The following is a 25,353-nucleotide window of genomic DNA, read 5'->3' on the forward strand; positions in this document are numbered from 1 at the left end:
CAGACTCAGAGTGGGCAGGTACAGGGGAGAGTAGTATGCTCTGAGTAACAAAGGCCTCCTCCTTTCTTGTGACCTTAATGCTTTATTTTAGTTGCCTACCACTGGAGCTATACCTTGTCATCACCAAAACTGCCCCACAATGAAATCATACATGAAGTCAAACCATGCTTCCAACCATGACACTGAACATGGAGAATTTCATAGAGAAGATTTATGTCAAATTTTTATGAGAAAAACATGGGGATAATTGTCCAACCTCAAAATTGTCCAACCATAAATTGATCAAATTTATCCCTGCAATAAAATTCCATGTGTCCAATTAATGTTGCTGTAATTATTATTTAATTATTTGGATCTACCCCATAACATCGGAGAAAGCAACGGTACCCCACTCCAGTAATCCTGCCTATAAAATCCCATGGACGGAGGAGCCTGGTGGGCTGCAGTCCATGGGGTCGCTGAGGGTCAGACACAACTAAGCGACTTCACTTTCACTTTTCACTTCCATGCATTGGAGAGGGAAATGGCAACCCATTCTAGTGTTTTTGCCTGGAGAATCCCAGGGACGGGGGGGCCTGGTGGGCTGCCGTCTATGGGGTCGCACAGAGTCAGACACGATTGAAGTGACTTAGCTTAGCTTACCCCACAACATATAACAACATACATACAAAACCATATATATGGAAAAACATCTACTTCTGCTTTATTGACTACATCAAAGCCTTTGACTGTGGATCACAACAAACTGTGGAAAATTCATCAAGAGATGGGACTACCAGACCACATGACCTGCCTCCTGAGAAATCTGTATGCAGGTCAAGAAGCAACAGTTAGAACTGGACATGGAACAACAGACTAGTTCCAAATAGGGAAAGGAGTATGTCAAGATTGTATATTGTCACCCTGCTTGTTTAATTTCTATGCAGAGTATATCATGAGAAATGCTAGACTGGATGAAGCACAAGCTGGAATCAAGATTGCCAGGAGAAATATCAATAACCTCAGATATGCAGATGACACCACACCTATGGCAGAAAGCAAAGAGGAACTAAAGATCCTCTTGATGAAAGTGAAAGAGGAGAGTGAAAAAGTTGGCTTAAAGCTCAACATTCAGAAAACTAAGATCATGGCATCTGGTCCCATCACTTCATGGGGAATGGAGGGAAAGCAATGGAAAGAGTGACAAAATTTATTTTGGGGGGCTCCAAAATCACTGCAGATGATGACTGTAGCCATGAAATTGAAAGATGCTTGCTCCTTGGAAGAAAAGTTATGACCAACCTAGACAGCATATTAAAAAGCAGAAACATTAAAGTTATAACCAATCTGGACAGCATATTAAAAAGCAGAGACAGTACTTTGCCAACAAAGGTCCGTCTAGTCAAAGCTATGGTTTTTCCAGTGGTCATGTATGGATGTAAGAGCTGGACTATAAAGAAAGCTAAGCGCTGAAGAATTGATGCTTTTGAACTGTGGTGTTGGAGAAGACTCTTGAGAGTCCCTTGGACTGCAAGGAGATCCAACCAGTCCAGCCTAAAGCAGATTAGTCCTGGTGTTCTTTGGAAGGACTGATGTTGAAGCTGAAACTCCAATACTTTGGCCACCTGATGTGAAGAGCTGACTCATTGGAAAAGACCCTGATGCTGGGAAAGATTGAGGGCAGGAGGAGAAGGGGACGACAGAGGATGACAACAGAGGATGAGATGGCTGGATGACATCACCAACTCAATGGACATGGGTTTGGGTGAACTCCAGGAGTTGGTGATGGACAGGAAGGCCTGGAGTGCTGCGGTTCATGGGGTTGCAAAGAGTCAGATATGACTGAGTGACGGAACTGAACTGAACTGAAGACAGCATATTAAAAAGCAGAGACATTGCTTTGCCAACAAAGGTTTGTCTAGCCAAAGATTTGGTTTTTCCAGTAGTGATGTATGGATGTGAGAGTTGGACTATAAAAAAAGCTGAGCACTGAAGAATTGATGCTTTTGAACTGTAGTGTTGGAGAAGACTCTTGAGAGTCCCTTGGACTGCAAGGAGATCCAACCTGTCCATCCTAAAGGAAATCAGTCCTGAACATTAATTGAAAGGACTGATGCTAAAGCTGAAACTCCAATACTTTGGCCACCTGATGCGAAGAACTGACTCATTTGAAAAGACCCTGATGCTGGGAAAGACTGAAGGTGGGAAGAGAAGGGGACGACAGAGGATCAGATGGTTGGATGGCATCACCGACTCAATGGACATAAGTCTGAGCAAGGTCCGGGAGTTGGTGATGGACAGGGAAGCCTGGCGTGCCTCAGTCCATGGGGTCACCAAGAGTTAGACATGACTGAGTGACTGAACTGAACTGAACTGAATCTGGTTTGAAAAGATTCATGTTTTCTCCCCACATAATCCTAGTAATAGAACATGCGTTGCCTAAGATATGAATGGAAACATGTCCTTGTCTGTATCCTTGCTACTTTACCACAAAGATTTCCAAAAGAACACATTCTTAATAATTTACATATTTCTCTGTAACATAGATCATTTATAAATATAGGAGCTACCAAAAAGTCGTTCATATCACATCACCCAGATAAAATCCTGGTATATTTAATTTCTTTCTAACTTTTTTAAATCTTTTTTCTTTCTAACTTTTAAATTCACTTACATATACATACTTAAAAAAATACATACACATACTTAAAAAAAAGTGTGTTGAATTGTACAAACTATTTTATAACCTGCTTTTTTCATTTGTAGTACTTAGGAAGTATTTGGCACTTTATAAGTTCTTGATGCATATTTATGTAAATAAATATTGAATAAATAAATGAACATATTTCCATGTAATGAAGTGGTTTTCTGTGACCTCATTTTTCCTATCACAATTGTACAGAATTCCACTGTGTGAAAAATTCTCTCCCTAACCAGGCCCTGCAGAGCTAAGGAGAAATAAGTTGTGTGATGGACACAGAGATGCCCCGTGCAGGCGCCTTCAAGGGGGAACATGCTGCCCAGCTCCTGAGAGTTCCACAGCTCCTGTCTCCCCTGCCCACCCACTTCAGGGACAGCCTTTGTTACAAAAAGCCAAATTCCCAGGGCAACCTGTATCTAAGGACTGATTATAAAGGGAACCAAGGCAGGGTGACTGTAACAGGCCATCTTCCTCCAGGGTTTCCTCGGCTGTCCCGCCTGCATGGCAGATTGACCTCCCTCTCCAGCCAACCTTGCTCCTTCCCTCTCCCTTCTCTCTTCCCTGGGTATTTACTCACTAATAAATGCACCCTGTACTCAGTCTCCAAGTCTGTTCCTGAAAAACCTAACCTGTTAGAAGGATGGTCCTGACCCACGAGAACCCCGAAAATCTATTGATTAAGGCATTGAGTAAATCCTAACATCACTGCCACAACCCATCACTCACACCAGGCTAAGTAAACTATCATGCGTGTATCCATGGCGTGTTATGCAACCACTGAAATAAACATTTTCTTCAGACATTGTTGGTGCTGGTGTATGACACCTGGCTCCAGAGGAAAGGAGGAAAGAAAAAGGGAAGGGGAGAGAAGAAATGGAGAAATTAATTGGATAACAGGGGATGATTGATTGAGCCCTTTATCTCTCAACCTCTCTGTTTCCAGGTCTCCTGACCCTTATCAGTCTTTGGACCAACTCAGTGTGGCGTTCCTTGGGCAATTCTTATCCCCATAGACATAGCATCTGGAAGTTATAGAAACTGAAACTAGACATGACCCTGGACACATAAATGTGTACCAGCATGACTGAACAGTCAGGACAACAAAAAAGGCCTTTTTAATGCCCAAGAGCAGAATTAAGGATTAAATCACACTAAGAAAAACAAAACAAATCAAAATCAAAACAGAAGCCCTGAGTGTGTGCTCAAGGAAGCCCAGACCTACGAGGAATCCAGACGTGTGATGAGATGAACCCTGTCCAAGTGCTTCCATCTGTCAGAATTACACATTCCAGAGCAGCAGAAATCTACTGGCTGAAAGTTTCCTGTTACTTCCGGCCCTAGAGAGGCAGGCTTAGGCAGCATCAGGCTCAGCCCATGCGAGATGCCTTCTCCCAATCACAGACCACCCTTCCCTGGTCCCAGAGGTTCAAAGGGTTGGTGCAGGGTAGAAAAGCACCTCTGGCCAGAGCAGCGTGCAGAGGGAGCCGATACAGTACCAGGAGGAGGAGGAGAGGGTAAGGTGAGTAGACCCATTCCACCACGCAGGGAAGATACCTGCACTCTTTGGGGCTGGGTTGCTTTCCTGGGAAGGGAGTGAGCTGTCTGCAAGGGAGAGGGGAAGAAGTTCATTTCCTGATGAATAGAGTCTGTCATTTTTTTGTAAGTTAGGATATTGTGGCTGTTCACAATATCTTTTACTTTAAACTGTACAACTGCTTTCTCAGCCCCTTTGTTATGGTTCAGTTCTCAGAACTGAGATAAAGTTCTTCCGTCGGGTATTATTCACCCATCCTGATTTCCACCTCACATTTCCTCACAGAAAAACCAGGAAAAATCCGAGAACCCTGGGAAAACCTCTATCTCCTGACTAAATCTCAGGTTGACAGGCACTTGTGTGGGCTTCCAGTTTCCTTGTAGAGTCAGAAAAGCAAAAAAAAAAAAAATTAGCCTAGCAGAGAGAAAGTTTCCCAGCCTTCTTGTCAGAAATCATTTGGTCCTGCCTATTCATAAGGGGATTTGTGAGGCAATTTATTCATGTTTCCTCTCTGCAAGCAGTTCTGCTTAATAAATGCTGAAACAGGTCAACAAATTAGCTTCATCTACACAATGTTATTTTTACATAACTTCTTTTCACTCTGCATCAGTTGGTGGTTCCATCAGGGTTTGCAGGTTGTATTTTTTTGTTCTAACAACACTTCCACACATAATACAGGTTAAGATTCAAATAATATGAGTGCTACTTTACATTTATGAACTTAAAACCCCACTTATAAATAGCTTTAAAGATACTAAAGACATTTTGAATTTTTATGATTTTTAATGTTTTTTAATTAAAGAGCATGTTTATTGATTTTTTGCCTGAATAGAATTGCTAAGCACTACAGAAAGAACTCACTTAGATTGTACATAAATACATATTTCAGTTATGTATATAGGTTGGGTTATACAGTTTTCAAGCCTTGTAAGGAATTGTTTAGTTCTAGTAATTAACCTTTCTCCATGAGGAGAAGTATTTCTTATTTTGCTTTCTGTTACAACAGAGTTTTTAGTTTTTGTTTCCGTGTGTGTGTGTGTATGTGTGTGTGTGTTTTGCTTTCTGCAAAAAAAAAAGGGGGGGGGCATAAAAATCAGCTCACCTGGGAGTTTTTAGCTATCTGGAAAGATTCACAGACTTGTAAATACAAAAGGGTCTTTGACACCATCTAGTCATGGAAAGCAAATGAAATCTCAGAATTTCTTTTGGCCCCTCCTGCTTACATTCTCACCCAGGGCAAACAGTGGTCAGTCCTAGAATATGCTTTACCTGATGCTGGAGTCTGGGCCTCATGGCCATGCAGGCTACCCACACCCCTGATGCGTCACTGTTCCCTCGCTGGGGCAGAGACCACGTTCATGGGGAGGTACCTTAACCTCACCTCCCCCAAGGAATCTCCATAGTGTTCCTGCCCTGGGGTTGGGCATACCACTGGCATTGCCTGCACCCGAGGCCCTCACTGGGCTGAGAACACCTGAGCCACTGCTTACAGCTTAGTGCTTGACTTCAGGTTGGAGAGTGACTCAGATCAGCACAGCAAGCATCAGGAGGCAAGAGCTCACTGTCCCATAGAACTCTCTGCAAAGATGGAAATGTTCTATACAACAGCTGCTAACCACATACAGCTATTGAGCATTTGAAATGTGGCTAGTGCAACATAAGGATTGAATTTTTTTTTAACAGGTTGAACTTTATTCTTTAAAAAAATTAATTTATTTAATTTGAGGCTAATTGCTTTACAATATTGTAGTGGTTTTTGCCATGGGTGTACGTGTGTCCCATCATCCTGAACCCCCCTCCCAAGGATTGAATTTTAATTGAATTTAAAATTAGAATCTAAATAGTTTCAAGTCTCTACTAGTTACTACATGAGTCAGAGCAGGTTTAGAGTTTTAAAGCAAGAAAAACTAAGGGATGCTCTGAGCAATGGGGGTCATGGCCATGAGAACAAGTGCCTTCTTTCATCATTCATCATTCCCAGGGACTCATCATACCCTAAATGTAAGCAGACCAGCAATTCTCCTGATATAATCTCCACAGACATCTTTATTCTCACCTCTGAGTCGTACAAGCGTCTGATCTAGTTCTGGGTTTCAGAATCTGGGCTAAGGCAATGGCCTATTGTCTATTTTGTCCTCTCCTATTTCTGCTTTTTTTTCTTTTTCTTTGTCAAATTTCACTAACAGGAGCTAAAATGGGAGGTGTGGTTTGTGTGTTCTCTGGTCCAACAAACTTGGGTGAGGAAGAGGTAATGAACTTGAAAAAATGATCTCATGCTTGGTGGGTGAGTCTCTCTCCTTTTTCTCCTGCTTTGAAAATTGGTTTGTTTAGTGAGCAATGATTTTTAGACCTATTTTTCATTGTGTCTGGAAACAACACTGTGTAGATGAATAATTTTTAGAAGAAAACCAACTGAATGAAGACACAAGGGGAAAAAAAAAAAAAAAACATGAAGAAAACTCCAGCCTCTTAAAAAAAATCTGCACTCCTCAGAGCAAAGGAACTCCCAGGATGTTGTGCAATTGGAATAAATCATCATGGTGCCAGGCCACTGGGCAGTCTTCCACAGGGTGGGGCTCACAGGGGCTTTACTATGTGTGGAAAATATTTTGAGGTGAACTGAGTACTTTCAGCCAGGGGCAATGTCATTTCTAAAGAGGACAGCAGCTACTCCATCCTCTGCCCACTACCAATTCCACTTTCTAAAATTCACTCCATCCCATCTGCTTCCTTTACTACCCCTCCCAAATAACAACAAACAAAAAAAAAAAGGAAGGAGAAAAAGAAAACGTTCAAATATATTTGAGGGAAGCATTGCTCTGAAATAACCCAGGAAAGTTTCAGGAAACCCCCTATCTGAAAAAGCTCACCCACACTGGGAGCTAAGAGCGAAGTGGAGAGGGGCAGACACACTCACAGGATCAGCAGTCAGTCCCTACCCACAGCCCCAAGCTCCCAGATCATGAGGCAGGGAGTTCATTGGTTCGGCTCTTCCTGCTCCTTGGGTCTCTTTCCCTCACATGGGGTCTCCCCTCTTCCTTTGGAAATTTGGATTTCTACTCAAATCATTCACAATGAGGCATTGATATTGACGGCTTGTGAGGCTCACTGCGCCTTTTTTATATGTATTTGCATTCTAACCAGGAGCAAAGGAGTGATTCTCGATTTGTGGAAAATTGGACATTAAGATGAAGAGTGAGGAAGACTTTGACTGGAGAGCAAGGGTAGAAAGTTCTCACCTTGTCAGCTTTTGCTTATGTGACTCCCCTTTTGGCAGGGCGTTAGGAGTTTCTCTTCATTTTAAGGAAATATAAAGGGAGGAAGTATCTCCCTACCTTAGAAAGAAGAAAGATGAGTCCTGGTTTAGGAGTCAGGAGATCTGACTCAGATCCTGACTCTGAAAATGACACACCAGTGACCTTGAACAGGTCGCTTTCCCTTACCAGCTTTGGTTTCCTCGTCTGCACCAAGACAGACTGACTATACAGCCCCTCAGTCTGCAGCCAGAGCTGATACTGGATCATACTACAAAAGGGCACATAGGCAATAACGACCCTGGGGTGCGTGACACCTTAATTTCTCCTCAATCACACACCTTCTCAGTAAGACAAAACTACTAAGAGTGTAGTCATTGACTTTAGAGTGTGTCACTGGTCAAGTAATTTGAACGTTTCTGATTTTGTTTCTTTAATGCAATTATTCGTCAAATGACCTTTTAAAATGTACAGCAATCTATTCTCTTTTGGGTTCAGAATTAACTTATTAACAAATGTGGGTAAAGAAAAGAAGTAACAAAAAAGAACGAAAAACAGGAACAAGGTGTCACCTTGGGTTGTCATGGCAGAGGCAAATAGGGAAGAAAAGCCCCCCCACACACACACACAAATACACACAAGCGCACCGAACAGGACCCAGTGCGGGCTGCCCTTGAGAACTGTTTGATTGGGCAGAGAGGGAAGTAGGGAAGGAAGGATAATTCTGGGCATGGGTGCTTGAGGAAAGGAAAGGATTTTCAGCTGAGCTTCAGAAGATAGTAAAGAGTTCAAGAATCAGAAATGAGACACCACACAGAGGAGCACAGGAAAGTGAGTGCGAGGCCAGCAGAACACGGTTGGTACTGACTGAATACAAGCTGAGGGGTTTGTGCTTTATCTCTTTGGTTGACCAGCCTCTCTTCCCTGGGCCAGAAGGAGAATAAAATCGGACTGGACAAAAGCTATAGACACAGGCAAAGGGAAGTTATTAGTCTGTCTCTAGGAACTGAAAAGCCAGAAAGGTCTCAAATTCAAGTGCAACAGAGAAGGAGAGGAGAAATTTGAATTTGCAGAGATTGGTGAGCAGGAGAGGATGGGTGGACAAGTAAAGCCATCTGGAATTAGGAAGCAAGAAGGCGCCTGCGGCTGAGCTTGTGCTGGGGTGGGGACTCCACCCCTCCCCATCCCACTCCCACCCCCACTTGAACTGAGGATGCAGGGAGCCTTTGCAGGTGTTTAAGCAGGGGAGTGATAGAAAACCAGAGTTTGTTTTAGGACAGTGCATCTCAAGACTAAGTGACTGGCACTTGGGCTCTGCTTAGTCGCTCAGTCGTGCCTGACTCTTTGCGACCCCATGGACTGTAGCCCGCCAGGCTCCTCTGTCCATGGGGATTCTCCAGTCCAGAATACTGGAGTGGGTTGCCATGCCCTCCTCCAGGGGATATTCCCAACCCAGAGATTGAACTCAGGTTTCCTACATTGCAGGCAGATTCTTTATCAACTGAGCTACTGGCCAAATCCAGCCCACCGCCTGCTTCGGTAGAGCCGTGCTGTTCATTTCTGTGCCCTAACTTGGTTGCATATCACGGCTAGGCTGAGTTGTGACAGAGACATTATCACTACAAAGCCAAGAACAGTTATTATCTGTCCCTTAATAGAAGGTTTGCCAAGGTATGCGTTTACTCACTCAGTGTCTGTGTATTATTGTTTCTTTGCCCAACCTTTGAGATGTCTTGATCCTGTGGCCCTGAAGACCGCAGCAGGCATCTGTCATGACAAGGACATTGTCTGAGATGGCTGCAGGCCGTCAAACCAGGGAGCTTTGAGCTTTGACATTGATGTCCCCCTCCCCACCACCCTCTGTGGACAGTCTAGACCCAAGGTTTGCCAAATGTCCCAGCAGCATCCTTTACAGCAACCTTTCCCACCCAGGATCCCAGGTGTGTTTTCCCTAAGCCAGCCCCCCAGCAGCTGTTTGAACAATTTTGCCTCATCACATCTCCAGTTCTGGGACTATGGGAGCAGGATCACAGTGACAGGTTATGCCCGGTCACACCTGGGGCCAGGCTGCTGGTCAGGAAGGCCCACTGAGTTGTGGAGAGGAGGCGTCTGGCTCAGGTAGAGCTATTGTAACATTGTAGCATTTAAAAAGAACCAGAGTAAAACTCTTAACCTGAAGAGACATTTGCACTGGGAGCACTCTCTGCTGTCTCCTGATGGAGGAAGCCCCAAGACCAGGGTCATTATTAGTTTTCTGGTCCAAACAGCTGAAAAAGTAGGTGTCAACGTTTTACTGATAAAAAGCCCTATTACTTCCTCATCCCTCTTATGCTGCTGCTGCTGCTGAGTCGCTTCAGTCGTGTCCGACTCTGTGCGACCCCATAGACGGCAGCCCACCAGGCGCCTCCTTCCCTGGGATTCTCCAGGCAAGAACAATGGAGTGGATTGCCATTTCCTTCTCCAATGCATGAAAGTGAAAAGTGAAAGTGAAATTGCTCAGTCGTGTCCAACTCTTAGCGACCCCATGCTCTGCAGCCCACCAGGCTGCTCTGTCCATGGGATTTTCCAGGCAAGAGTACTGGAGTGGGGTGCCATTGCCTTCTCCGCATCTCTCTTATGCTGTGCCAAAATTCTGGGGCAAGCCACACCCTCACCCAGGAGAGCACAGAGGCCCAGTCAGACAACTCCTGGAGGGGAGCCAAGGGTGGCACAGCGCGGGGATGTGTGGGAGGGAACCTGGGGGCTAGCTTCAGAGAAGTGGAACTCACCTGAACGGCCAGCCAGCCCTCTGTCTGACACTTAGAAGGCATGTTAATCTTTGTGGAACACCACAACAATGTTGATGTATTAGATTTAAAATAACTCAGTAAATCATGTTGGCCTAAGTTCATACTATAAACTAGATTTCAGCTAGGCAGGTGGTAGCGGGCACCCAAGATTTAAGGAAAAATCTGTGGGAGGAAAATGCTTAAAATGACCAATTCTGATTGTTCATTTCTCTTCAGCTTAGGAAATGACTGCCAATTATTCAATTTTGGCATCAAAGAAATGTTGCCCCAGTAGGTGGAACATCTGTGTTCTATAGGATGGTTTAAGAACCCCTGCTCTAGAAACTTCACTCTGAAGGCAGTGTGTGGAAAGGAAACAGAAATGAGTGGATCCATCTGAGCCAGAAGTCAGGATCTGAAAGTGGGAACTGGAAAGAAAGGGTGAAATATTCTTAGGAAATACCAGAAAACGATCGCATTTGTTTCTACCAAAACTATAAATCAGTTTAAATCAGGGGCGTGCATCTTACAGAGTTCTCCACAGAAATAAGAGCCAATAGGATATATATATAGGGAAAAAGATTTATTTTAAGGAATTGGCTTATGTGGCTGGGATGGGGGTGGGGGGCTGGCAAGTTTGAAATCTGCAGAGCAGACTAGCAGCCTGAAAATTCAGGTGAGCTGGTGTTGCAGTCTTGGGTCTGAAATCTGCAGACTGAAAACTTGTACAGGGTTTCTATGTGCAATGTGGAGGCAGAATTGCTTCTTCTTTGGGAAACCTCAGTCTTTATTTTTAAGCCCTTCAACTGACTGGATGAGGCCCACCCACATTATGGGAGGTAATCTGCTTTATGCAAAGGCAACTTATTTAACCATTAATTACATCTAAAAAATGTCATCACAGCCATACCTAGACTGGTATTATATTTGACCAACAACTAGGCCCCATATCTAATCAAAGTGAAAGTGTTAGTCCCTCAGTTGTGTCCAACTCTTTATGACCCCATGGAAAGTAACTTGCCAGACTCCTCTGACCATGGGATTCTCCAGGCAAAAATACTGGAGCGGGTTGCCATTTCCTTCTCTGGGGGATCTTCCTGACCCAGGGATGGAACCCGGGTCTCCCACACTGCAGGCAGATTCTTTACCATCTAAGCCTCCAGGTAAGCCCTATCCTAATCAAGTTAACACATAAAATTAATCATGGAAGGGTATTCATTGTGGTACTTCCTTATCAGGCTGGCCAAGACAAAACTCAAGAAATTTACTAACTTTTTAAGGCACAACTACTCCAGGCAACAGAAACCATCACAGCTTATATTCCTTATGTAGAAAAGGGCCCACTTGTCCCTCTCTTTTGGTCTCTCTCCATGCCTGACCTCTATGGAAAGGTCAACAAATTCATAATGTCTTTTTTTTTTTAATAACCATCAGCAGGGCACTATGTCAGAGTTTTTCTTTGTGCAATCTAAATAAGTTTATTAGTTTACCCTTGTGCACAGGCATTTACAAGCCTTCCAAGAACTTCAAAAGATTAACCAGGTCTGATCCTTTTCTTTCATAGAAATCACATTGCCTTTGTTCTAAGTGATCCAGTAACACAACCCCTCCAAGAGGTTTCTCCAGCTAGTCTACTAGGGAAGTAAACTCACTTGCCACCATTTTCTAGGAGGCTTTCCTAGGAGGCTTTCCTAGGAGTTTAGTTTCCCCTTGAGAGATTGTGTAATATCAGCCTACACATTAAACCAGAGTTTTCCAATGTCACTCTTGAGCACCTTCTGACTTCTTTGGTAACTGCATTTTGAGCAGTGATCTGCCTCTATGTTTCTTTTCTGTTAGTTCTAGAAATAGCAGTTTCCAACCAATCTGGGGCTAGCCTTGTGGTTAGGAAGTTTAGAGCTGAAGAAGGGAAGCTCTGGGAAGCTCAGGCTCCCGACTTTTGCTTCAGCCAGACTTTGATCTGAGTTTGTATATGAGAGTTTCATATTGAAGTTGTATTTTCATATTTCCTTTGAAAGTGTGGCTGTTTGTTTTTAATTGAAATATACTGATGTACATTATATAAGTTACATGTGTACAATAATAGTGATTCACAATTTTTAAAGATTATACTCCACTTATAAGTATAATAAAATATTGGCTGTATCCCCACGATGTACAATATACCCTTATAGCTTGCTGCTGCTGCTAAGTCACGTCAGTCGTGTCCAATTCTGTGCGACCCCATAGACGGCAGCCCACCAGGCTCCCCCATCCCTGGGATTTTCCAGGCAAGAACACTGGAGTGGGTTGCCATTTCCTTCTCCAGTGCATGAAAGTGAAAAGTGAAAGTGAAGTCGCTCGCTTATTTTATACCTAATACTTTGTACCTCCTAGGCCTCTCCCCCTCCCCACTGGTAACCACTAATTCGTTCTCTGTATGTCTGTAAGTTTGCTTCTTTTTTGTTATATTCACTAGTCTGCTGTATTTTTTCAGATTTCACATATACATGAGATCATATTTGTCTTTCTCTGTCTTTCACTGAGCACAGTAACCTCCAAGTCCACCCGTGTCAGTGCAAATGGCAAAATTCCATTCCTTATAGATTCTATCTTCTTTATCCACTCATCTGTTGATGGACACTAAGGTTGCTTCCATATCTTAGCAATTGTAAATAATGCTACTGTGAACAAAGAGGTACATTTACCTTTTTGAATTAGTGGGGCTTTTTCTTTTTCCAGAATATGCCCCAAAGTGAAATTGCTGAGTCATATGGTTTAGTTTAGTTTCTTGAGAAACCTTTCCACAGTGGCTGTACCAATTTAGATTCCCAATGTGCTTCTGTTTTAAAACAAAATTAAGTCACTAGTTTTAGGTGCCTTAATCATTCACTATTTGTTCTGGCCTGTCTGCTTCAAGAAACTGAGGCAAAGGTAAAGAAAATAAATATTGGTTGGGTAACTGACACTGTGTTAGAACTTCACCCATCAGTTCAGTTCAGTTCAGTTCAGTCGCTCATTCGTGTCCAATTCTCTGTGACCCCATGAATCACAGCATGCCAGGCCTCCCTGTGCATCACCATCTCCCAGAGTTCATTCAAACTCACGTCCATCAAGTCAGTGATGCCATCCAGCCACCTCATCCTCTGTCGTTCCCCTCTCCTCCTGCCCCCAGTCCCTCCCAGCATCAGAGTCTTTTCTAATGAGTCAACTCTTCGCATGAGGTGGCCAAAGTACTGGAGTTTCAGCTTTAGCATCATTCCTTCCAAAGAAATCCCAGGGTTGCTCTCCTTCAGAATGGACTGGTTGGATCTCCTTGCAGTCCACGGGACTCTCAAGAGTCTTCTCCAACATCACTGTTCAAAAGCGTCAATTCTTCGGTGCTCAGCCTTCTTCACAGTCCAACTCTCGCATCCATACATGACTACTGGAAAAACTATAGCCTTGACTAGTTGGACCTTTGTTGGCAAAGTAATGTCTCTGCTTTTGAATATGCTATCTAGGTTGGTCATAACTTTTCTTCCAAGGAGTAAGCGTCTTTTAATTTCATGGCTGCAGTCACCATCTGCAGTGATTTTGAAGCCCAAAAAGATAAAGTCTGACATTGTTTCCACTGTTTCCCCATCTATTTCCCATGAAGTGATGGGACCAGATGCCATACTTTCACGTAATTTTCATAGTAATCCTTTTAGTTAAGTCTTATGTTACCCTTTTAGAGAAAGCTCAAAAAGATTAAGTAATTACCAAAGGCCACAAAACCACTAAGTGGTAGAGAAAGATTCAAACCTAGATCCAACCAAAGCCCATGTTTTTCTCCTTCACTATAACCTGTTCTGCAGTAAAGGTCTAGGCCAATAATTCACTCATTTATTCTTCTCATGCAAATACACATTTTAAAAATGCACTTCATATACTCTTTTACTGAGTAAAATAATTTATTAAGTGCCTACCACGTGTAAGGACCGAAAAAGGCAAATTAAACAGGGTTCCCAGGGCCTTCTCTTGCTTTGGAGACTCTTGCAGTAAAGTGCAGGAAGCCCTTCATAGGCTGACACTGGGAGGAAAGAACACACAAGGGCAGCAGAACAGAGTACTCCCTGAGTCACTTCTGTATCAGAGAGGAAGCGGCCCCAGCATAGAGGAGGAAACTTGAGGGTCATCTCTGCATCACCTCACAGTCTGGACCAGAGGCTCCAGAGCACCCCAGTGCCAGAGGGACGGGGCCTGCCCCGTGGTGGGTGTTAACCATTGAGGAATGCCGGTGGAATGCACAGAGGGCCCCTCCCACATGGACGTGCAGTTTGGTACCTGACTCTGGCCATGCCCCAAGCATATCCGGGAAGCTTTTTCCCTCTCCCAATGAGCTCCCCTCCACCCTGGATCATGAATCCTTCCATAGAAAATAAAAAGGAGCTCAGATGGGAGATGGGTAGGGCTTTCAGGACCCTCCAGCAGAGCAGCCCTTGAGCAGGGAGCAAGGGAAGGTGAAAGAGACTGCTTCACCCCAACCTAGAAGCCTTTGGTTGTAGCATCAGTAACCACTGAAACCTGCTTCCTAGGGTCCAGGAGTCACTGGTACATAAAGCAAAGACACAGCCCAATTATTATTCATAATTTCTTATGTTAGTAAACAATCTTGGTGTTTACCTATCACTTCCCCATCTTTTATCTCGGTAATCACAACAATCCCACCAGACAACTTGTATTCTATTCATTTTATACATGAGGATTGAATAGACACTGAGTCGCATTGCCCAGGATTACACAGTAAGGACTGGGCAAGACTGAGTTTGAACCTTGGCTTTCTAACATCAAGTTTGGGATGCTCACCGTTAGACCACAGCCAGTAGATCACACTGTGAGGTGCTAGAAACCTACATTTGGGCCCCTAACTGCCACACCTCTTGACATTTGTGGCTGTTTGGAGGATGAAATAAATATTTTAGGTCTTCTAGACACCAACCTAGTCTAACTACAGGTGGCCATAGAGAGTCTATGAAATGCTGACTCTCACGTTAACCTCTTTGCACCTCTTACTTCTAAAAATTTTGGTACCAAAGGGTGGGTGGGAGAGCTCCAGGTCTGGGATGCATCTAGACAGGTTTTCTAGAACAAGTTATGGGTGCAGCCTTGGGTTTAGGGAAAATGTGCAAAAATTAATGCAGTGTTGAGGGGTTAAGGAGGCAAGAACTTAGGAGAGTGAAGACAGACCTAGCGCTTCTGACCTTTGCAAAGACAGGATCATCTGAGCAGGAAACTGTAGCCTCTCTGCTCCCGGATAGGCAGGACAACAACCCACGAGTTTCTTTTCCTTCTCAAAGTGTCAGCCACGTGGCGGATCTTTACAATCTGCCCTGGTAAGTGAATGATCTGGATCTGGGCAGAGCTGGGTTTGAGTCTCAGCTTTTGCATTTTGCAACATGGCCTTGGGCAAAGTAATTAATCTCTTTTGCTCTCTTTTTTTTTTTTTTTTTTTGCATCTGCTAAATGGCAAGGAAACAGCTTCTCCCCTAGATCCTCCAGGGGAGAATCAGCTCAGCTGATACCTAGATTTTAGCCCACTGGGACTCATTTCATGTTTCTGACCCCCAGAACTGTAAGATGAAACCTGGGTGTTCTTTGAGGTCACTAAGTCTTTGGTAATTTGTTACAACAGCAACAAGAAACAAACACAGATTTTGGTGAAAATCCCCATCTCTCAGGTCTGTTGAGAGGATGAACACAGAATGCCAGCATGTGCTGAGGATATCATTAAGTGATCACAACATGACAGCTTTCACCATCGCTTTGTTCTTTTGTGCCATTATCTAAGTGATTAAGCACTGCTGAAGGAGGAGAAGAGAACTCGTAGTGGAAAAGGAGAAACATCTAGCAGGCAGCAAGCTGAGGGCATTCCCTGCCCATCCACACAGTCCTGCCCTCCTCAATCAGTCGCCAGCCGGCCTCCCTGACATCTCCTACCTCATGCTTGTCTCGATTTCTTCATTTCATTCTCCTTTCCCTAAAACCAAGCTCCCACCTGCCTCCTCCCTTCCTTTCTCCCACTCTGGTCTGCATTTTCCCGCCCTAATTTTGAATTGTAATTCTCCCACAAAGTATTCCTGGGTCTCTTCCCCTTCTTTAAAACTCTGTGTGGCAGAACTGTCTTTGGGATCTTGTGGGATATCTTTAGGCCACTGGGGCCAGGTCCTTTGTTCAGGGTCCCATGAGCTCCCCCTCTTTCTTTGGAGACCTACCTGCTTTTTCCCTTTTCCCCTCTACTTTCCTCCTTTATTCTATGGGAGTACAGTCATTTTTGCTTTGAATCCACATTGCTATCATCACACTTTAAATTCCTTGAAGGAACAAACTGCCTTCTTTCCGTTCTTTAAGCCCAACTAATGACCACAACTAAGTTGCCCCTGCAGATGGGTGCTGGGTGCTCATGAGGCTGCTTCCGGCCTCTCTGGACATTCGCCCTCTACTCTCTATCTGTATCTGTGTTGCCTGAACTTCTACCTTTCACGGTCTGTGTATCTGTGTCTAGTGTAGATGGTAACCCAACTGGTCAGGAGCAGTATCTGCACATTCCAGGGAGGGACTTTATAACATGTTGAGCCGGCTATGCGAGTGAGGCTCCCATCTGTGGAGGTTGTGCATTAACTCCAGACGCTGGCTCCACTCTGTCTCAGGGCAACCGTCTCAGGGAAGAAATGACACTTCTAAGCCTGAAATGACATTTCCAACCGGAAAGAAATGAATGGCATTTCTAATCAGAATCTCCGCATAGCAATCTTATAACAACGGCCCTGTTTCTTCCATTCACTCAGCAAACACTGATGACACTGGTGATATCCACCGTGTGCCGCATTCTGGGCCAAAAAAAAACTCATAAATTTCAACTCCTTCAGTTTCTACCACTAGCCAAGTGAAGGATAGGGGGAAATATTTAGAGATGTTTAAGATTACTTGGAAGGTTGTAAATACTTACATTAGAGTGTAACAAAGAAGTTACTATTTAGCAAGGTCTGAGTCAAATGGAAGGCTTGCTTCCCACGGATTCAGGACACACACCAGGACTTCTGCCAAACTGGCTCATTTGTTATCTCCCAGGCTCTTCACTCTTCTAAGGCTCTACTCCCTGATCTTTCCTTTCCTTTTACCTGGAATGTCACTCCCACTTTCCTCCCACACCCACCCACATCTATTTGATACACAGAAACCACACAGACCCTGAGAGCATTATCTCTTCCCTCCTCAAAACTCTGATGTTCTTAAGATCTTATTACATGCGTTATAATGATTTGGGAACACAGCTTCCCTACTAAAGCCTGAAAGTCTAGAATGCATCAGTCTCCCATATGTATCTTTGTATACCTCGAAATGCAAGTTGTGCCATATAATACATTTTGATTTAGAGCCTGAGTGCATGAAGTGGATAGTTAATTAATTTAATAAACAAAACACTGAGAGATGTGGATAGCTATAATTCCAGTGTAAAAGCCAAAATAAATCACCCAAACACTTACCCCACATTCCTTCCAGAGAATTCTCACCAGGGGAGAGACACATTTTTTAAAGCACTGGACACAGCATTAAACCTCATAAATACTTTCTGGGAGCCACATGGGCTAAGAAGAAGCACTTAGGCTCTGGAGTCACGTAGACCAAGCCTCCAGCCCATTTCTTCCATTTACTGGGTGTGAGACCCCAGGGAATTTAGTTTACCAATTTAAGCTTGAGTTTCTTCATCTGCAAAATGGAGCCTCCTCATCCTTTTTCTTTTTCTACCTAATTGGGTTATGAAAATCAGATATGTGTATGTCAAGCCCCTAGTAGAGTAGCACATAGAAGGAACGGTTAGCCCCTCTTTCTCCCACCACCCCCCGCTCAACGTGACAGAGTATGTTTAATTCGCCAGCTATATTTGAAGACAATAAGACCTCCTGAAAATAATGGTTTTTAACAGCTGCCCAGAGTCTAAATGGGAACCAATTGCCCACTCCACCCACGTGTTTTTCCTTTGGGCTTCAGCTTGCCGTGACCAAGGGCAGGAAGAACCATGCCAGGGACCTCAGGGTGCTTCGTCACCACCTCAGGTCTGTCCTGGGTGACTTGGGGCCTCAGTTCATCACTCTGAAGGATGCAGTCTGTGTGTTGCACATCTTAAAGAACTCCTAAAAGCTGACAATCAGACTCAGACCGGCTTTACCTTTTTTTTCTTCTTTAAGAAATTACAGTGATTACTGAACATAGTAACGAAACATCCTCCACTGCTAAATGACCGCCTGGCTTAGTCTGGCCCCCGGAACACAAGGAGGCACGACGGTGTGAGCCAGCTCTGCTGTGGAGCTTGCAGCAGTCTTTATTCCCTGCTCCTATCCAGTTGTAATGTTCTCGACTGTGTCCACAGCTTGGGGGAAATCCTGGAGATGGCGAAAGACGACTCCACTGTTCATTGCTTCCAGGGCCTGCTGATTTTTGGAAATGTGATTATCGGTGTAAGTAATGAGTATTTTCCAGGAAATTCTGCTCTTTCTGTAATCACGATTTTAGATCCAACGAAAGTGAAACTTTAAAGGAAAATAATGCGATAGAGACTGGTTCCCTTCATCCTTTCTCCCTTTTAAGAAATGTATTAGTAAAACATGCTAGCTAGAATTTAAGAATATGAATAATCCTATGTAACTATGTAAGAGAGTTTCCTGGTAGCTCAGTAGTAAAGAATCTGCCTGCAGTGCAGGAGATGCAGGAGACTTGGGTTCGATCCCTGGAGTCGGGAAGATCCCTTGGAGAAGGGCACGGCACCCCACTCCAGTATTTTTGCCTGGAGAATCCCATGGACAGAGGAGCCTGGTGGGCTATAGTCGACAGAGTTGCAATGAGTCAGACATGACTGAAGCAAATTAGCACGCACCCAAATATGTAATATATCAAAAGACCATGTGGAAAATGAGAGCTACTTCCCTCCAGGCTTTAAACACCAGCATCTGAAAGGAGCCATGCCTGCCATGGCTAGTGTGCAGGTATCCTCAGCACACACGCGGCGGTGTGTCTTTCCTTTCCCTTCTGGGTTTGATTTCCATGGACTCCGCTACTGGGGGCAGGTGTCTGCATCTTCCTGTTCTGGTCACACAGAGGCCAGGACCGGGATGTGAGAGTAGCTCAATGGCCGGGCTGCACGGGCACAGTGAGGTGCGAACTCTTAGGAGTCAGGATCGCTGGCTCTGGGCCCAGCCCTGCCTGACTCTGCGTGACTCTGGACAGGTCATTGTCTTCCTGGGCCAAGATCCTTCAACTATAAAATCCAGGGAGCAGGAAAGATAACCACCAAGGTTCCTTCCTCCTCCAACATTGCCTGGTTCTCTGGCACTGATAAACATGACCAGGTCCAGTTTAAATACTTATTACAGACCAGGAATTAGGGTGGTGGGCAGCAGGAATGTAAGTGAAAGATGAGCTTCCTACAAGAAGTCATTGTTCGAGTGGTCCATGCCCCCAAGGGTTTTATGGACGGTCTGAAATTGTCTGGGTCTCCTCCCAAAGACTAAAGTAGAGAGAAATGTGGAAGGAGGCATGAAACCAGTTCGCAGGATGGAAGGAGCTGTATGGTTGCCTGGCAGTGAGGAGTTTAAGTCAGCTGCTTACAGCCTATGCAGGGGGCAGAGTTAATCCTCCCAGCACTGCCCCCTCCTCCATCCCTTTCCCAACGCTGCTCTCCTGGCCACCAGCCTGACTGAACCCCCTCTGCTCACAGATGTGCGGCATCGCCCTGATGGCAGAGTGCATCTTCTTTGTATCAGACCAAAACAGCCTCTACCCGCTGCTTGAAGCCACCAACAATGACGACATCTATGGTGCAGCCTGGATTGGCATGTTTGTTGGCATCTGCCTCTTCTGCCTCTCTGTCCTGGGCATCGTAGGCATCATGAAGTCCAACAGGAAAATTCTTCTGGTGGTAAGACCTGAAAACTCTGTACATTTCTTTCCTGGACCAATTTTGATGGACTGTTTCTTCTTCCCTGAGCGCAGTGCTTTGGTTTTCAGCAGGGTAGGTAGAGGGTGCCAGGTGAGGGGTGAATAGAGGGGAAGACCCTCCCTGCATGTGGGGGCAAGGATGCTCTCCTCTATCGCAAGTCTAGAAAAGTCCAGTACAGAGAGGCTGAAGGGGAGACACCTGGGGGGGTCACCTACTAAGTACATTCTAGATCTTGGCTTCTCTGACTGGTGCCCAGCAGATACAGCCAGGAGCTACATGGGCCAAAGGAGAGACAAAGTGAGAACTCAATGATAAGATTTTTTTTCTCCTGAAAAAAGGTAGTTTAAAATCTTATTATAATAGTAATCAAGTGTTAATATATTAGGATATAAATCACAAAATATGCATAAACTTTTAAGGGAAAGCATGAGCCTCCTTAGACATTTTTGAGCTCAAGGCTGATGATTTTGTGGAATGGCCTACACTTCCCATCTCATGCACTCGCTCTGCTTTTTAGGGACCCTGGAAACCCTTGGTGGGCTCCAGGTAGAGATGAGTTTCAGCTCCCACCTACCTATGAAGGCTCTAATTCTGGGCATCCATAGGGAGGTTTCTGCCCCACACTGCAGACAGCAGGTTGTGCCCTGACTTTGTAGGTGGAAGCAGGTTTTCAGCCAGCCAGGCTAAGAACCCTCGGTACTAGGTCTAAACTTCCACTCCCTCTACCCATGTTCAGGACAGCAGTTTCTCACCCCAAGATGGGGCCCCACTTCCTACCCAGAAATATCTCTCCTAGCCAAAGGCTGTAGGACCTGAGTTCCATCTTCATGGAACGAGTCCAGCAAGCTAAGGTGCCTGTTGGTTTGCTTTTCCTGTGGACTAACATCATGCTGGTACCCAGGGAATGTAGAGTATTTACATTCTCTGGGTCCTTAGTGTGAGTTAGTCCCAGGGCAAAAGCACCCACCTTTTCAGGGTGGGGAAAGGAATGCAGGGAAAGGTGTCCTTAGAGGTGAGCTTCAGCCGCGTCCTGGTCTCACTCTGAGCCAGTCGTGTGTGCACGGCACAGCTGGGAGCACCCTTGGCCATGCCCGGCAAGGAGACCGAGCCATGCACCCTCCATGCGACTGAGGAGAAACACCTGCACCCTGTGTCTCCTTTCTGGAGCATCTCTAGGGGGATTCTGAGCCTTTTTAAGGGGAGCAAGCAAAGCTCTCGACAAATAGCAAGGCAACAGCTATTATAGCAGGGAACACCGTCATGACACCTCTGAAGGGGCTCCTGCTGTTAACTGGAAGTGAAAAGTAGCCAAAGCCTTTTCCTGGGCAGAATGGTTAGGGCGGCAGAGGTCCAGCTCTGAGAACCAGTCGCCCCTGCCCAGGTAGGAAGAATGGTTTCCTCTGCGCCCCTCCACAGAAGAACCCGAGGACAGTAAGCACTGTGAAAGGCTGAGGACGGCAAAGCAGTCCCCGGCCCATATCCAGAAGTCATTTGTCCTTCCGTTATTCTCCAGCCATAAACAGGAGCAGCGCGCTGTGGAGGCATCATGAGCACACACATACCCCACCACACACACACACACACACACACACACACACACACCCCACCAACAACAACAAAACTCACAATATGCTGTTTTACTCAACTGACCTGATTCAAGTAGGGTGGGAGTAGGTGAGGGAAGGTGCTGTCAGAGAAGATACATCAGCGGGTGTATCAGACACTAGGTAGAGCCCGTTCCTCTCTGATAAGACTGGACGTTGTCAGGAGGCAGGATAGATATTAAACATGGCCCTATTCAGCTTTTTGTGTCCCTGGTAATCCTAAATCTTCAGTACCATAAAGATGTTCCCCAAAGAGAGGGAAGTTAGGAGGCTCTACCTAGCATGTGATACACTAAGACTCTCTTGCCAGCCACTGAATGAACACACAGAAACACCAGTTCATTGTCTTGTATGTTTTCCCCCAGTTTAAATGGAAATGCAAGGTGCTGAACTGAGAAAGCTCTGTATTCAACAGTCTTCTATTCTCTGGGAAAAGAAGGGACTTGAGCTGATTAGAACCTAGCACCAAGTCTGACTCCAATCGCTGATCAGTGAGGGTTTGTTGAATAATTGTGTAAATGATTGCATAATTATATTTAGGCAAATGTGCTACAGAAAACATAATAATTATTTGTTTAAAAAGAACTCTTTGGAGGTAGACATAATTTTTTAATTCCATTTGTTTCCTTTCCAGTATTTCATCCTGATGTTTATTGTATACGCTTTTGAAGTAGCATCTTGTATCACAGCAGCAACACAACGAGACTTTGTGAGTACAGCCTCCCAAAGTGGAGCAGAAACGACTGTATGAATCATCATTACCATGATAACAATACAATAACTGACATGCATTAAGCCTTTACCCTGCACCAGGCATCGTAATATGCACCTTCATAATAAATATATAATTCTTCTCCTCACGATAACCCTCTGAAATAGGTATTAACACTACTGTCATTTTATAGATAAAAAGAAAATGAGACTTCAAAAGTAATTTGTCCAAGGTTACGCAGCTAATAAATGAAAGAGGGGAATCCTGAGTCCAGGCCATGTCCAGGGCCCAAGCTTGTACCGCCATGCCCTTCACACTCTGTCACAGCCACGGGCCTTCCACCAGGATGATCAGTAACCCACTGTATCTAAGACATCTTCCTAAGTCAGCATCCTGCTTTCTTTCCTTTCTCCGTTCCCTGGCTTAGGTCACCCTCCAATGCCTGTCCACCCGGGTTTCACTGGGATGTGTTTGGAGATGGGAGTCTTCTCCCGACACAGGCACTTCAGCCACCCAGAACAACCTCACCCCTAATCCCAACCCCCACCCCAGCCTCTGAGCTCAGTTTTATTTAGGAGATAATGTTCAGTGCCCCCAGCCACGGGCTAAGCATCACTTTGCCTCCTTGAGGATTAATATGCTAACTCTTCCTCTTGTGTTGCCTCCTCCCACCATAGTTCACACCCAACCTCTTCCTGAAGCAGATGCTAGAGAGATACCAAAACAACAGTCCTCCAAACAATGATGACCAATGGAAAAACAATGGAGTCACCAAGACCTGGGACAGACTTATGCTCCAGGTAATACCTGCTGGGGAGATTCCATTTTGTACCTAAACCAGTATCCAAGGTGTATGGGTGGCTAGGAGTGAAGTCAAAGTTTGGGGACCACAGCCTCCAAAGGGGCCTCCTTCAGCAAAGACTTGAGAGACTTCCCTGGCACTGCAGAGGTTAAGACTCCACCTTGCAATGTGTCAGCTTCCCTGGTGGCTCAGACGGTAAAGAACCTGCCTGCAATGCGGGAGACCTGGCTTTGACCCCTGGGTTGGGAAGATCCTCTAGAGGAGGGCATGGCAACCCACTCCAGCATTCTGGTCTGGAGAATTCCATGGACTAGTCCATGGGGTCGCAAAGAGTCAGACACAACTGAGCGACTTTCACTTTGCAATGTGGAGGACACAGGTCCAATCCCTGGTCGGGGAGCTAAGATCCTACATGCCACAGAACAATTGAGCTTGCCTGCAGCAACTACTGAGCCCGATACCGCGACTAGAGAGTCCATGCACTGCCGCAAAAGATCCCGCACGACACAACAAAGACTCCATGTGCGCAACTAAGAGCTGATGCACCCAAGTAAAGAAAAATTGAAAATAAGGGAAACTTGACATAAGCAAGTTCATCTATTTCCTCTCATTTACTGGCAGGGACATATGACTCAGTGAACCCCTAGATCTATATTTTATTTTAAACCATGATGTTGATTCACATCCATTTATAGGAGTAAAAAAAAATGTAGATTACTCATATGCTCTACTTCTTAGAATTCAGACATCACTTATTAAGAAAATGTTGCCTCCACCCCACAGTGAACTCAAGTGGAAATTATTATCTATCTTGCTGACTGAGTGCCTTTTCACACCTGTGGGCTAGTCCTATTCTAGACTTGATCACCCAGTTTTTTCTAACTGGCAATCATAATGATATCCAAAGTTACCTCAAATACCATCAAAAGTACAAGTCTTGCAGAATACCCATTACCATACCCATATGGCTATAAGAATATACATACTTATCTCCTACGTATGCCCTTATCTGACCCAACTCTGTACAGCCCTGTCCTCCTTCCCAACCAGCTTCCAATGTTTCCCAGTCTGTCATCAGCAAACTCCTTAGAGCCTCCACCCCTTCTTTGAACTCTCTTTACACTCTATCTTCTAACATTTCCTTCATTCAGTCTAATATTCCTGCTCTGTAGATTTTAGCCCATTAGGACCTCCAGTGTCTTGGTCACTTTCTCATTTCCTATCACTATTCTGACTGTATTTTTTTCCCCCTACTCAATTAGCAAATAACTAAGCTTTTCAAATGAAAATGTGAATGGTCACACTTTTGAAAGATCTACTTACCAAACTTTTTAAAGTCTGGTCTGAAACAAGTCTGGTTCAAATTTAACCAATTCCCCTCAAAATTCTCGCATCAAATTACAGAATGACTGTTTCCTTTGCTGAGATATTTTCCATAATCCAGTGCCAAAAACAGGACATGCTTTTAAGGTAGTTGCTTTATCACCAAGTTTGCTGAATGTATTTGTCTTAAAAGTTGAGAGATGGCATAGTTTTCATTCCTTCCCTTGAAACATTTTTGCAGATTTTATAAAAAGGAAGGAAGGTGATATGACATGTGTTTTATCCTCTATCGTCAGTTCTATCTAGTACTGGAGTGGGTTGCCACTGCCTCCTCCGAGAGTGCCATGAGCTACGTATTAAGTGATCTTTCTTTCCTATGTAGAGGCATAACCATGTGCCACCAGGTTCTGTTGTATTTTTGTAGTTTATTTTCTCCCACTGTAAAAATAATGCATAATTGCTCCAGAAAAAGTTTTTTAAAAATAGAAAAGTAAAACAAGAAGAATTTCTCATAATTTCTTCACCACAAAAATTTTAATTTTCTGATTCTCAGTTTGCTCATATGTAACATGAAAATAATTATAACTCTCTCACCTTATTGTATCAAGATACTAAAAATGATGAATATTTATTAAAGATTTACTAGGGGCCAAGGGCTGTGTAAACACATTAACAGTATTAGCTAATTTAATCTTCACAAGCTTATGAGTCAGGTACTCCATCTGTCCCAGTTTTGCAG

At 44.4% G+C, this 25,353-nt stretch overlaps 2 protein-coding genes across 3 annotated transcripts in view; both read left to right on the forward strand.

Moving 5' to 3' along the window:
- The window catches only part of C1H3orf30 (chromosome 1 C3orf30 homolog), a 42,339-nt gene extending 23,964 nt beyond the window's left edge, over positions 1-18,375 (forward strand). The window contains exon 4 of the mRNA XM_005674980.2: positions 18,229-18,375. Coding sequence (XP_005675037.1) covers positions 18,229-18,375 — 147 coding nt within the window. The remainder of the gene's footprint in view (positions 1-18,228) is intronic.
- Positions 4,051-25,353, forward strand: part of UPK1B (uroplakin 1B) — a 29,496-nt gene continuing 8,193 nt past the window's right edge. Inside the window, exons 1-5 of one of the 2 annotated variants that reach the window (XM_018041211.1) lie at positions 4,051-4,199; positions 18,608-18,695; positions 19,952-20,152; positions 22,412-22,486; positions 23,167-23,289. In XM_018041211.1, coding sequence (XP_017896700.1) covers positions 18,627-18,695; positions 19,952-20,152; positions 22,412-22,486; positions 23,167-23,289 — 468 coding nt within the window. In that variant the 5' untranslated portion in view covers positions 4,051-4,199; positions 18,608-18,626. The remainder of the gene's footprint in view (positions 4,200-18,607; positions 18,696-19,951; positions 20,153-22,411; positions 22,487-23,166; positions 23,290-25,353) is intronic. The other variant, XM_005674949.3, reaches the window with a different exon arrangement.

The sequence above is a fragment of the Capra hircus genome, chromosome 1 (genome assembly GCF_001704415.2).
Source record: "Capra hircus breed San Clemente chromosome 1, ASM170441v1, whole genome shotgun sequence".
NCBI lineage: Eukaryota > Metazoa > Chordata > Mammalia > Artiodactyla > Bovidae > Capra > Capra hircus.